Source organism: Argiope bruennichi, chromosome X2, assembly GCF_947563725.1.
Source record: "Argiope bruennichi chromosome X2, qqArgBrue1.1, whole genome shotgun sequence".
Taxonomy (NCBI): domain Eukaryota; kingdom Metazoa; phylum Arthropoda; class Arachnida; order Araneae; family Araneidae; genus Argiope; species Argiope bruennichi.
Genome location: NC_079163.1, coordinates 125,187,819 through 125,202,829, shown reverse-complemented (window position 1 = coordinate 125,202,829; position 15,011 = coordinate 125,187,819). Strand labels below are relative to the sequence as shown.

The 15,011-nt window shown below is 30.9% G+C and overlaps 1 protein-coding gene across 3 annotated transcripts in view; it reads left to right on the top strand.

Annotated features, from left to right (window-relative positions):
- LOC129960464 (uncharacterized) overlaps window positions 1–14,786 on the top strand; it is a 47,104-nt gene extending 32,318 nt beyond the window's left edge. For all 3 annotated transcript variants that reach the window (XM_056073913.1, XM_056073914.1, XM_056073915.1), the window contains exon 2: window positions 13,744–14,786. In XM_056073913.1, coding sequence (XP_055929888.1) covers window positions 13,744–13,995 — 252 coding nt within the window. In that variant the 3' untranslated portion in view covers window positions 13,996–14,786. The remainder of the gene's footprint in view (window positions 1–13,743) is intronic.
- The last annotated feature ends 225 nt before the right edge of the window (window positions 14,787–15,011 follow it).

Sequence of the window (15,011 nt, the reverse complement as noted above, 5' to 3'; positions counted from 1 at the left end):
CGCCAAATTAGTAAGTGGATTCTTGTTTCTCCTGGAAATATGATAATGATGCGGGATTTCTACCACTTCTATGACGGCATATATCTCTTATGAGAGAAGTGCGGCCATGACCAGTATTGGCTCTAATAGCTCCACCTTAAGTTCTCGCGTCGATGTCCCGATAATTATTATTCAGCTTATAACAAATGCTTATGTAGCTTATAAAGAATGCTTATGGGATCATCAATTGTTACATTTTTAAAGTAAACGAATTATGAAAATGTATTTAATTAATTTTACAACAGTCTCGAAGCAAGAAATTTATTATTCTAAAATTCGCTGGCAGTCTTCCCGTCGTGACAAATTATTTGAGATGATAAATTAAAATTCCTTACAAAAGAGATATCATTTAGATCTCTATCTTCATGGAAAACTCTCAACAAGTTGATAATTAAAATAACTCTTTGAGACAAATTTGAATTAAGCACTTCAAAAGCCTTCCGTTCTAAGACTTCCAAAATTATGAAATTCATTTATTTGCTTTGTTAAACTGAGTACGTGTTCTTAGCTGTCAAGAATACAACCATACATTTCATTTATGTCCCTTAAGCTTAATTACTTGAATGAACATAGCTTTTATTTCTTATTCTCTCCTTTTGTCTGCATTGTGTTTATCAGAGAATGTAACTAATTAACAAAGAAGTTGAAAATTAGTTGCTTCTAATCACATTTATTGACAAATGATTGTACTAAATTTACATAATTGTCGTAATATACTTTTGCTAAAATATTTGCGACGAGTTGTCTTTACTTTATTTTATATTTTGTATAAGTCTTTCAAGTAAAAGTAAACAGTTGATATTTTACGGACTAGAGACCAAAAATATAAATGGCGCAGAAGTGAATATTTGTTTTTATTGGTGACATTTTCAAGAAAATCTTTCAACTATTTTTGAGCATAGCCAGTTTTTGTCTTAGAAAAATGTTTGAATTTTGAAATTTAATTGATTTTTATTAAAGGCATTCATAATTTTTTTCAGATGATATAAGTGATATTTAAAGAATATGTGATGCTTATTTATTATTTTAGAAATGCTTTAAGAAAATTATATTTAATTTGTTGTTTTTTTTGCAATTTAAGAGCAATGAGTGATTATATTTCCATATTTTGATTAGATATTAGATAGAATTAGATCTTAAGAAAGATAAAAAAGCTTTATATACTAAATTTCAAAGCACATGAAACAGAACCTAGATTTCGAAATTACTACTTCATTTACCAAGGGATATCGATCAATAACTACTTCATATATTTCCGCGAAAAAGATTTTTAAAAACTGAGAGGGTACCAGTAGAAATTTAAATAAATAATTAAAGATGCAAAATTTATTAATTTCTAAAAATTTAATTTTTACTCAATTGATTATTATGGATAAAATAGTAAATGGTAAATCTTTCAATCAATAAAAAAATTAAGAATAATCAATAAAAATGAGTTCATAATAATTTTTCCATTTTGCATGATCCATCATAAAATATTTACATATGTTTTATTTCTTCCTGACAAGTAATGTGTATCGTCGATTAACAGCTATTGCCATATAACTCAATTTTCTAAATTTTTCAAGAGGAAGAAAAAGTTAATTTTTTGCAATGAATAACGAATATAGCATATTAAAACTGTTATAAGAATATGACACCTTACATCTATCTCAGATACGGGAAAAATTCTGTCATATTTGTTATTGATTGCAAAAAAAAAAAAAAAAAAAAAATCAGTTTTCCTTTCTTCTGAAAAATTGAGATAAGTGATGCTTCTTGCTGGGAGACGGCGTGTAATAATTTTTTGTCATAAGCTCGGAATAATTCTGATCGAAGGTAACAAATATGGCTTCGATTTTGTTTTATTGTAGAAGAATTCCAATATTTATCTTCCAGTTTGACAAGAGTTCCGAAGGAAATGTCGTTTCACCGACCGATCATCATCAATAACATATGAACCTGTTTCTTCGATCCGTAGTCTTCCGTCATCATTTTCTGTCTGATCTTCTGATTCAATGTAATAACATATCTCTTTAGAAAAAGGAAACAAAAAGCAAACAAAACATGTCGAAGGGATACTTTCAGTGAAGAATATATCGCCCAAATAAGTTTCCGAAGAATCTTTTTACTAAAACAGGATAGATAATATCTTTAATATAGTTCGGTTAAATATATCGTGCAGTTTCATATTTTACAAGCAAATTTTGCAAAAATTGTTGCTAACTCCTTAATGTTGGCATTAACGTACCACTCCAAGTGAAATGATAGATTTTGGGCATAGAGCTTAACATTACTAAATATAGCATTGGAGACAGTACAAATAACGACTACTACATTCAACAGAAACTTGTGTTTTCTAATTTTAAGAACATATTCATTTTTTAAAGTTAGTCACATAATGCTGAAACGAACTTTTGAATGAGTATTACTATATTTTAGCGGTATTCTATGTTTTTCGCATGCATCTTCACAAACATCCCTAATAGCTCTTAGAGAACTTTTGAGGATATTTGAGTCATAAAAATGTTAGTTTAGAACATGCAAAGAGACTACAATGTTCTTTTTCAAATCGGCCTGAAATCGGTTCTGTTGTTTTTAACGAATCAGCCGTTAAAATTGGGGTTTTTAAAGCATTGAGCGCTACTGTATATGTATAAAAAAATCTGTTATCTTTAGAGAAAGGGGCTTGGGATTTAACAGGATTCATAGGCCACCCTATCCAAACTAATACATATGGTTAATTATGATAGCATACACTTTATTAATTTGGATATAAATGGCATTTAATGTGCTAATCAGCTAAAAGGAATCTCAAAAAGGACACCAAAATACTGAAGACTGCTAAATTATTCCTAAAGATTGTATTAGCAACTGCAACGCAGCCACTAGAAGATTAGAAATAATATTATTACATTCTTCATACTTGTATGTATAATATGTAATAATTCTTATTAATTAGATTTATGATTTTTATTAGTATTATTATGTATGTGTCATTTTTTCATGCTTGTACGATGTTTGTCTAGGAATAGAAAATCACAGGAAAACAATAATACGCTTTATTTTAGCCTTACTTGATCAAATGTAAAGTATTTTCTAACAATGATTATAATGACAGCAAATCTTTGACAATGTTTAGTGGAAGAAAACTAAAAATAATTTTATGCTTGTTTTCTCATATATAATCAAAATCTGCCTCTGTCTATGAAATTTGTTTTCTGAAATTTCTGAAAATTGCTTAGCACTTTTATTCATTATGCATAATGATACTCAAGTAAAATTTTTTTTACCACTATACACTGAATGCAATAATTTAAAATGCGTACATAAATGTAACATCTAAAAGTGAATACTTATAATGATTTCTACATGCTTCTTCTAGATCTTCAGTGTTTTAACACATTTAAAGAAATTTTTGCCCTTTCCAATAGAGAGGAATAATTATTCGACTCATTCAGTAAAATCGATGAGAATCTCAATTGCAAATTTTATAGAAGAATAAGAATATTTACATGCTTAATTATAAAAGCTTCTAAATTTAGTAAAAAGGCTTAAAGTTTGTAGATATTTAAAAATCAGCATTTAAATTACAAACCTTAGTTCTGCCATAAAGTTTCAAAATTTGTCGTATCATTCTAGTATCACTTAAACTTCCAAAATCTCTGGAGAAGGCAATTTAATACACTAAAGTTGGTTTTCAACAATATTTAAACTAAAAAGATTCATAAACATTAGTATGCGGGTATTGTACCACCACCACCACCAATCCTTTGGCGACAGCGCTACTCTCTCCTAAACCCTCCTCTTCCCTGGCGAGGCAGTATGTGAACATATTGAAAAACATGAGTAATTAATAATTCAGACAGAGCGTGTCTGTATAAATGATTGACATCCAAATATAAAATGTATTCTGAAGGCCTTACTTCGTCATAATGTCGCAAATTTATATTGCTCACCTCATTGCGATGAGAGATCATCGCAATGCCCTCTCTCCCTCCATGCTCTATAAATAAATGCGTATCAGATTAAAGTAATTCTAATTAAATTCTGGACATGTGCAAACTTACCTGTCATACTAAACCAGGGTAGGATATAAATGGTAAGGGTCTAGCCGATAAAGACTAATGAAAGTCGTCGAAAGTTTTCGAACACACCTGCTTATAAAATAATGTCCCTCAAAACATAAATCATGATATTCACCGAAATTTTTTATATTAAACTTTTTCCATACTTTCTTTACACGAGGTTTGCCACGCCCTCGTCTTGAACAGACATGTTATTTTACATGACTAAAAAAAGATGAACAAGGAAGTAACTTTTCTTCATCAAATTTCTCAATACTGCCTACTTACATGAACAGCAATGTTTATACGGATAGCACTCTTTGCGAACCATAAGTTCATTACATTTGCCAAAGCATTTTTTTTTGTGAACATTAGTTGGTTTTCGTTCAAATTTCACATTAACTTTTCAAGAGAAGTACTTAAAAATAGATAAGAATTTAAAAATCGTAGACGACCTATGGGAAAGGATACAAGCTACTCACTGTCATTGAGTATGCATTAGTATTTTATTTTTCTAAGCTCTGTATGATGAAATTAGAATCGTTCTTTTTTAATCATGAATAATGGCAGGCAATATTCTTTGCATAATTAAGCATGAAATGCAAATTTTATATCAATAATTTCCCAATTGCTTTAAAGCCTTTTTAAATTCGTTCTCGTCCTTTGGAGTACAAGTGATAGGCTATAAGGCATCTAAAATTTGTGAATCTAGATGCCTTAGAATCTTGGCTTTATTTAAGAAATTTGATAAAAACATTTTCCAAAACATTTTTTTCGCAGTACACTATAGGTGGTACATAAGTCGTCATCAGAATTTCTATATGCCTGCATCAATATTAAAAAGAATACATTCAAAATTCCTGTAAATAGCAATAGAAGCAGGTGACGTGTTATGGAATTTTCAAACAAATCATTTATTTTTAAGAGTTGACATTTAGATTTTTGTGTTGTTGTTTCTTATGGCACTCGCCACGGACAAGATCGCTGTTCAAAGACAGCCGATTTAAGCCTAAGAGGGAGCGCCTCTTGTTTTTTATCGTAGAGCCAACTTGGGCCAAGAGTACGACTTGACTACTCACGCATCACTCATTCGCTTGCACAACCTCTTTTTACAGGAAGGCACATTCACACATCTCACAGATAGAACAGGAAGAACAACCATGCCCAAACCGGGACGTCCAAATCACGGAGAAGATGCGCTACCCCTATGCCAGAAGGCCGGCATTTTTTGAAAGGAATGATTTGTGCAATCTGTTATATGCTTCTCCAAAAATGCGTTTTCCGAAAATTTTTATGCAAACAATAATTATAATAAAATGACTATTGTTTCCAGTTTGTTAAATTCAACAGAAGTCTGATAATATTTTGAACGAAGCAATAATGTCTTTTTTTCACTTTGAGAAATTAGCAGTAAATTTACATGAAGTTTGTAAGCAGTTTTTGTTGTTGGGAATTTTATTTATTATTTTGTTAAGTGGAAATGTTTCATGTTCATAAAATTCGCTGAAATATTATTTGGTTTTCCAAACTTATCAATATCAGATTGAGGAATAGGAAAAAAAAGATAGTAATTAAGTTAACATTTATAAACATAAAGTAAATAGCATGAAAGTTTATTGGTATGACATACTTCATGCAGACCTACTAACACACACTGCGTGAAACATCTATTACCATGATTTTTTACATTAATTACAGTTTCTTTTTTGCTACAGCTTCTGGTAAAAGATTTCGGACGAAACATTTAAAGGTTGATATTTTGGTTTTTAAATTTCTAAATAAGGAATTTCAAATCAAACCTGATCCATTAGTAACAAATGCGAGGAAAAAACCTATTGCCTAAGGATAAAAAATTCTTAAATAAAAAAAATTAAATGTTATAGAATAAAGCTATACATGCTTAAAACTCGAGTGCAAAATATAAATTATGCATTTTGTAAAATTATTCAAACAAACATTAAAAAATTGTTCCGCTTCAAAAGTTGAATATATAAAATCATAAAGAGGAAAACTACTGTACCTTATCAATGCAACCATACATGTTGATTGATTCTTCTTAGAGTAAGGTACATATATTAGATTAAAATTGTGGTTAGATTAAAATTATGGTTAGTTGTGGTTAGATTAGATTAAAATGACAGCTTTTTTCTTCATCTTCGTTAATTTACTGAATGAGCCCCAATATTTATGTAGAACTTAATATCTTTTCTTGTTTCATATAGTTTATAAGTATTTGAAAAATATACTCTCTGACACAGGTAAAAAAATATGGTAAAGTGTTTTTTTTCATTCCTTCTTTGGGATAGATGAGTTCACTTGTAAGGGGTTCAAAATGGTCCAGATATCAGTGTTAGGGGACCGCATGGGAACAAAACGTTAATGTGTATACGTCACTTTTAAATGATCTTTATTATGAAAGGAGGGACAATAATTTCATGTTCTGGGCACAGTTTACAGTTGCAAAGCTACTGATGGTGATTAGAAGCGAAAAAACCATATTATACTCTAGGCTCTTACTACCGCTACGCCAGTGTCCAATTACAAATGTGTTTAATCTTAATGACTTAAGTCATTCTTGCACTGTGGAATCGCTTGGTCTTGGCAACTGGCTTTCCGTAGCTGCTGAAAGGATTTGATTGTTCTGTTCTTTGACGTGAAACTGTCCCGCTACTCCTGAGGCAACAGTGTCCTCTTTAGAAGACAAATCTTGACCGATTGCAAATGGTTTTTGCAAATTTGTTTTCAAGGATGAAAGTCCTGTTTGATCAACTAAGGGACTTGTTGCAGCATGTTTTGTTCTTTGTGCATATAGAAAAGCATCCTTTCTCTTTTCTGACCTTGCCTTGACTGGAACTTTTTCAGCCTTGATGGCAGAAAGTGTGCGGTGCAACTTGTTAATTCTTATATGCTTTTTTAGATAATCCTTCCTGCAATAATTTCTATGACACAAGGAGCATTCAAACTTCTCTGAAGAGTGAACTGAGTGTGTATGGTTCCACAAGCTTGATCTATGAGAATAGGATTTGCTGCATGATTTACAATTGTAACTTCGCTTCTTTGAATGTGAAGGATTTTCCGGAGACAGAGCAAAAGACTCCTCAGTTAGTGGTATCTCGACTTCACCAAGCTGTATTTCGACATCTGCCATTTCACTAGACGAGTTGGAATATGAATGAAAACAAAAACTCTCTCTTCATTTGTGTAGATTGCAGAGCCCCGTTCTAGATTTTTCGGCAGGTGGAAATATCGGTAAATCTTTTGTTAAAGATTATTTATGACATTTTCAGAAGTAAGGCCTTCTCTCGTCTCTTATTGGTAAGTTGAATGCACCTATTTTGTCTCTGCACATTAATATACGTACACCTTAGATACGAAAGTAACCACTCACATAAGAGCAAGTTCAGGTTCTCCTTCATTATACTGCCTCTATTTATTTTTGACGGGAATAAAAGATAAGATAATCAAACCTTGTGAGTCCCACTATTGGGGGCGGCATCATTGAAACAGCTGGACGATTCGCCAAATGACTGTTGACCACGCATCTATTCCGATGAACATCAATACCCATCAGATTCAAAAGACGTTATACAATAACTCAGCTGAAGCTTTATTGCTTGGCCACTGCTCACTTCTTTTCTCATTTTATTGACAGAAAATTACAGCCACTCTTTATTTTGAATAAAGCATAGTACTATTAATCAATGCATGCGAAATTTTCAAGATAGGTGTTTTTTAAGACTCTTTTTTTTCCGATTTGGCAAAAATTTTAGCTATTCATAGTTAATAAATTATACTTGATTGATGGGATAGCGTTCTTTAGAGAATGTGTTAGAAAGGCTCACGCAAATAATTTTTTATTGCATTGCTCATTATGTATTTACTTTCTCTTTTGGGTAAATAAAAATTATAATCTTTTTTTTTCAGAGCATGAGTTGAGAATTGATACTTGGAAAACTTTCGAGACAATCTTTTTCGAATCATTAAAGAAGCTTCTAAATTCTGTATTCACAATTAGAGGAAAGACCAGAATCCTTTTTTAAATTGATGTAGAAAAAATATTGCTTTGCGAATTTTACTGAAAAAAATTATTGCATACTACTGTAAAAAAAAAAAAAAAAAACTATTTTTTGCATAGAATTAATATTACTTGAAAAAAATAGCCTAATTTTAAAATCATATTTATTCCAGATAAGATTTAATGCATATATTTTAAATAATCTATTTTCAAATAGTACCTTGAAAGAATTTTTACAAAGGAACAGATTCGAAATCATTAAAGTGTATTTTAATTGCTACAAATGAATGCTTTTGGGAGTGGCAAAAACAGAAAAAAGTATACTGATATTACTATTTTTTTTTTTATTTAAGACAATCTTAAGGTATAGGATCAGCATATATATACATTTACTTTGCCTTTACAATAAGATTCAACATACTTAATCTTGAGATAAATATATCATTTAGAGAATTGATTTCATGCAAATTTTTTTGTACAAAATCTCTTGCAAATTATCTAAAATTCAAATTGAAATTTGCGAATGCCTCGGTGGCCTGGTAGTAAGGTCTCGGCTTCGGAATCGGTTCGAGACCCAATTCCACCAAACAATCGTTGTGTAAGCGGATCTGGTGCGCGTTAAATCCGTCGGGGCCAAATGTCCTCCCACTGGTGTGATGCGGAAGTTAAGAGAGGAGGGTGCCAGCTTAGATGTCGTTCTCGTTATCTGACTACGATTCAAAATTACGAGATCCGTCCCAAAATATCCCTAATGTTGCTTTAAAATGGAATGTTAATATATGCGAACTGAATGAAAATTGTCAAAATAGCTGTTTGTAATTATACGTCACAGATTCATCGGTTAAATTCTTGTTCGTAATTATATACCATACATTCATGAGCTGTTTGATTTCTTTTAGTTTCTGCAGCTGTCTTGAGCTTCTTGGATATTTTGTTCGAGATAATCCCTAAGGAATTCTACTAATGCTCAGTATCACTACATTCCTCTATGAATGAGGTTTTCTGAGCTTTGCTACTTATTTCTTTTCATAGAAGATTCAGAAATATCTTGCCGAATAAAGGATGAATAGCATCTGAAGTCTGTTCGTTTTGAATTTCGCAGAGTCGTTCCCTTTGCTCTTCATTCAAAAAGCATTCCGATGGGGGAAAAAAAGTAAAAAAGTTTTTTTTTTTTTTTTAACAAAAATATTATTTTCAAATCCCAAAAGTTTCTTCCTTGGTTCATGTCATAGAAATCATGGGGTTGTTCTCGTTAATACCAATATATCCACTATTGTTTGGCATTTAAAAAGAAAAATCCATTTTATTTGAAAACTATTGCCACAGGAATGAACTGAGAATGATTCCATGTTTTATTACAAAGATACGGCTTAATTCATACAGTTTGTGCTTTTGAATATGCATACAAATGACGCTAGCAAAATCAGACACAATGTAATACTTGAAATTTCCAAGACTAAAAGGCTTTTCAGAGCAGCTGAGTCCTTCACTTCCCGAACAATTCTGGGTTACAGCAGCACTTGTTTTTTTTTAAATTTTATTTGAGTATGGTCTTTTACAAGAGCAGCAAAGGCTCAAAACTAATACGTCAATATCGATTGAATTGACAGAATTGCAATATATTCAGCAGTATTCACCAATTGCCACTCCACGAAAACGAATCAACCTGTTGCCATTCTACTCCAAGTTTTAATAATTTTACATGTAATTCTTCTCGTTGCCATCTTGAATAAATTTTGCCAATTCTTGCTGCTGAATTAGAATAAATTTTGTCACTTCTTGTAGCCAGGGGACACATATTTTGCCATTTCTTCCCCCTTTTGTCATTGCCATCCAATTCATCTAATCCATTTTGTCAATCCATCTTATTTCTCAATCCTTTTTTATAACTTTTTGTTTTCCTAAAAGAACTACCTTGAATCTGGGGGGGGGGGATGGAATGAAAGAGGTTATGGGGGGGTCACCAAAGGACTGATGCTGTTACTACTTTCAGTGGTGCTGTACCCGCATTTATTATATACAAACGTTTGTGTAGATTTATGCTGCTCTTTTATTTATAAAACACAGTGAAGGATTTGACATTTTTGATATTATAAGTAGATGGCCTCAATTAAAGTTTCATAAAGTTATATATCAACATTTTTTTAAAAGAAAAACTCCATAAGATCTATTATGATATTATAAAAAAAATATCTAGATCGAATGCTTAATATTTATCTTCACGCATGAATTTTGTTTTATTCTTGCTTTTATAATTTTTCTGAAAGTTTTCTTTTTGCTTTGTCGTCTCGTTTTTTTTTTTTTATCGCATGTGATTTACAATAATAAATCTTGCACTCAATACAATCTTCTAATTTTTAATTAAAAACATGGACAGTCGAAAGTGCCGTTATATGTCCCAATACGGATGCATTTATATTAAACAATAAAAAAGAATCAGTTTTTTTAATTCGGCAAAGTTCATCATTAGAATCAGCATTTTTACTGCCTTTTCTTACCCCCCCCCCTTCTAAACTGAGATGCCTATCAATGTTTCTGATAGAGTCGAATCGTAAATGTAAAGCGCCAAAGACAAAAAATGTAGCTGAAAAATTCAATAAGCATTATCATAATTAGGAGAAATCTGTTGATCTAATGTCTAACTGCATTTTTCTGGTTTCTTCTAGATAGGAAAGTTCCAACAATTTTTAAACTTATACGTAAAAATTTACTTTAAAAATAAAGTACTCAGGCAGTTTGATATTTTTTACTTCTATAAAACTACAATAGAGGGCACTGCATTGCAACAATCCGTCCGTGATTGTGGTGAGGGAAAAGGAATCTAAGTTGAAGATATGCATGGCTTGAAAGAGCGCTCAACAGGAGAACTTTTAAGAATACTTTTAAGTATACTTTTTAAAGAATTTTCATAGGGTTTTCAAGCAAAAGAATGGTTTGATAGTTAAAACTCTTTTCTTTATAATTTCTCTTTTTGGATTACGGAATGAAAGCAATGCAAACAATTTCCGCAAAAAAAAAAAAAAAAAAAAAAAAAAGTAAAGGATTTAAAAAAAAAATGTTTTTGTTAATGTATTCAAAATTGAAAAAAAGAAATGTTTTTATTAATGTATTTAAAATTGGAAATTTTTTAAATCAAAAATATAAAGGTCAATATAAAATCTCATAGACATGACACACAAATTTAAATATTATATTTACAATATATTCCTAAACTTTAACAAATGTTTGTAAATTTTCTTTTTTTAAGCTACCGATTGAGGTTTAATTTCCTCATAGTATTGTTTTTAATGAAACTTGTTTTCACTATTCTGTTTCGACCTCATATTTTCAAGAAAAGTAATTTTTTAATTTTCACTACATGAGCAAAAGCATGTTTTTATTTTCTACTTTTTATTCTGGTTTATAATCCATTCTTCGAAATGTGAGGGAACCTTGTATTCAATTTTTTCTGCTCAAATTCATTCAGAGATAGCGCTTGCGATTGCGTTTGCGCTCATAACCATTCTCTAAGTTTTCGCACCATGCTAACGTGGTATCATTTAACGCGCGACTTCATATTTAGAAGGTACCAGATCCAAAGACACGACGGGTCTTGGGACGGGATGGGAAATGTGATTTCGAACCTACCAGCAGTAAATTTGAGACCTTATCTCTAGACCATCACGACTTCTTGGTATCGACAAAACTAGAAGATTCAAATTTGTAAGATAAAAAAAAAGCTTATTAATGTGACTCAACAATTGATGAAAAATATTCCAGAAAATCTAAAATACTTTAGAAAATTACAAATTTTCTAAATATAAATAAAAGGGGTGGACTGTATTTTTAATCTCCTACCTTTTCTTACATTCTTTTCTAATTTTTTCCAAACTTCCGATTAGAAAAAAAATGCTAGACAAATCTGTCATTTCTAAAATATAAAACGAAATGCATGGCTATGTTGTTAATGCTGAGAAAACAATTCAAATTTATTTATAAAGAGATATTTTGTAGAAATAAGTATACTGGATCCTTTAAACTCATATTTAAAAAGCATGAATAACAGATATATTACATATCTATTAAAATTAAGTGGAAAGACTATGTCAAAATTATTCTGCTTACTAAAAATTTCCATAAAGAACTTAAACGTTTTAGAACCACTTAGCTATAATTGATGAACCACTCTAGTTGTCATTAGTGGCTCTGTTTTTTTATTTTTAATCTAATAGTATTCAACTAAAGTGCATGAAAGTCAGTTACCGATATTGCAAGTCTCTCCCCAAAGTCAGGAATCGAAATATGCAATACTCAGATAAAACGTAATTAAATTCATGATTTTCATTCTTAAATCGTCTTTCTGGCATTGAAAAAATATGCCAGAAAGAATGTATAAGTGAAAAAACACATCTTATTGAAGTTAGTGAAACTTTCCTTATGTTGTTGTTTCTTGTGGCACTTATCATAGACAAGCCTGCTGACAATGTCAGCGATTTTAAGTCGAGAGAGCGTCCCTTGTTTTTCAGTAGCGCCAGCTAGGCCCAAGAATACGTCTTAGCTACTCATGCGTCATATTCGCTTGCACAACCCCTTTTTACAGGGAGGCGCATTCACATACCTCACAGATAAAGTACAGATGGAAAACAACCATGTCCGAACCGGAACTCGACCCCGTGACGCCCAGATCACGGGGAAGACGCGCTATCCCTATGCCAGGTCGCCGGTCAAAAAACTTTCATTATAATACTTAATACTAGACTGGATTTCATTGAACTAATAAGAAAGTTACTAATAGGAAAAATCAGCGTCGATTATGCTAATTTGTTCGTAATTAGATAAGTTACGTATCAATGGATTGGTCGATCAGATTTCCCCTTATAATTTAAGTACGCAGTTATTACATATTGGCTGAGAAAATTCCAGTTTTTAGAATTGATTCTTACAATCAGTGGAATGTTCTCACCTCGAATATCTCATATATTTACAAAATATGATACATTTTGTGCTATGTGAAATATATGATATATATTATGGTTTCAAGATTGCATGCAAAATTTCATTTACTTCTCTCTTCTTTGTGAGTTACAGAGTTTACATATACACGATCAGATAAATAAACAGACAGTTTTTTTGCCTTTGATGTATTTAGTCCAAAATTAGGCATATATTTACAATTCTGGCGCAAAGATCATAATTTAAAAATCCTCGAACCAGATCTTTTCATTTTTAAGTTATTATTTTATTGTTTACTATTGTTATTTTTCACAAGCGCATGGATGGGCTGAAGAGAGATTTCCAATTGATAGATTTGATTTAAAATTTGGTGGAAATCTAAGTTTTGGTATGAAGATCCATATACTAATTTTCACATGCTTAATGCGCTGAGTTTTTCCATAAATGTGTTTATGTATAAACCAACAGGGAGGAGAATTCAAATGATAAACAGGTTTTAATAATGAATTTCAGCGATATCTCATGGTCGTATTTTCTGAAGCTTGCAATACTTTTTATTGTTAAACTTTATTCACAAAAGCATAAATATTGCCTTACTTTTTAGTTGCTGATATAAATGGATGTAATGTATTATCTTTCTTAAAATCAAAAATCATTTATATTTGTGTTTTCCCATATCATTTACTCATACAGTACCTATCTTGATTTTAGGTAAATCCTGCCCACGAAGACAGCAAGAGCATGTCTCTGGAATGCAAAGCAAATAAGTCATCTGGTAATGAAAAATCCAGCAAACTTTGCTCTTGCTCCATGGGTCAGAGCTGTGAATGTGGTAAACCGAAAAGGAAGGTGCTTTTGGAACCTTGGGCAAGATACAAATCTATCACTTTAGCAGTTGGACTTTCGATCTTCGGAGTTTGGCTGGTTGTGATTGCCATAATTGCCAACCAAGGGAAACTCTAATTTTCGGTGTTCCAATTCATTAAAAAATTAGATAGAACAAAAGATTGAGTCACTTTTGTACAATACTGAATATGATCTGAATAATTACTGCAACTCTCGAATGATTCATTTTTAAAATTAATAGATTTGTGCAAATATTCATAGTTCATTTTTTTGAAGGTAATATTGAAAAATGCATTAAATGCAAATTTTGTTCAAAAATATTGATAATGTGCTTAAATGAATTTTTGTTCGATTCTGAGAATCTTTAAATGTATTTTCTGGAAATGTCGATGAAAAAAAAGGACAAAAGCAGTATCATTTCTCTGATTTATGTATATAAGTTTTGGCAAAAGAAAAATTCTTATATCTTATTTTTTTAAAAAGCATTTTGATGATATTTTATTATTATATTTTGAAATCTATAAATGGAATAATGCGGTATGTTTTTAAATTTGAGAATGAAACTAGAATAGACTATAACTGAATGCATACAATATGAACGAAAAATAAAACTAAAGCTTGTTTAAACTATTTGATATTTATTAAACGTTTGATCTTTAAAAACATATTTAAATTGTAAAAGTTCAATTTCATGAATCAATGTTTTGGCTATATGAAATAAAGTTAATGAAGTATGCTTAATTGCATTTGTGATACGATTGTATTAATGTTTTGTGTGTGTGATTTGCATTTTGGGATACGTATCTGCTTTATGGTTGTTTTATACCATTGCATTATGTGATATAAAAAACAAAAGATCTCTTTTTTTAATTAATCAGTAAGAGCTCAATAAAGTATTAGCTATCTGGTGTTTCTAATTTCTTGTGACATTTTTATGAATCTTTATTTTTTTATTTAATAACTCTTCTTAGGCAAAGCCGATGACTATTCCATTTTGTTACTGCAAAGATTTTAAATAATATATCAAAAATGTTAAGAGATACTCTAAATTGATAGATACAGCATTCAAAAGATAAAAAAAAATGACGACTTTTTTTATCTCGCTAAATTTAAAAAGGAAAACCAAAGGGAGT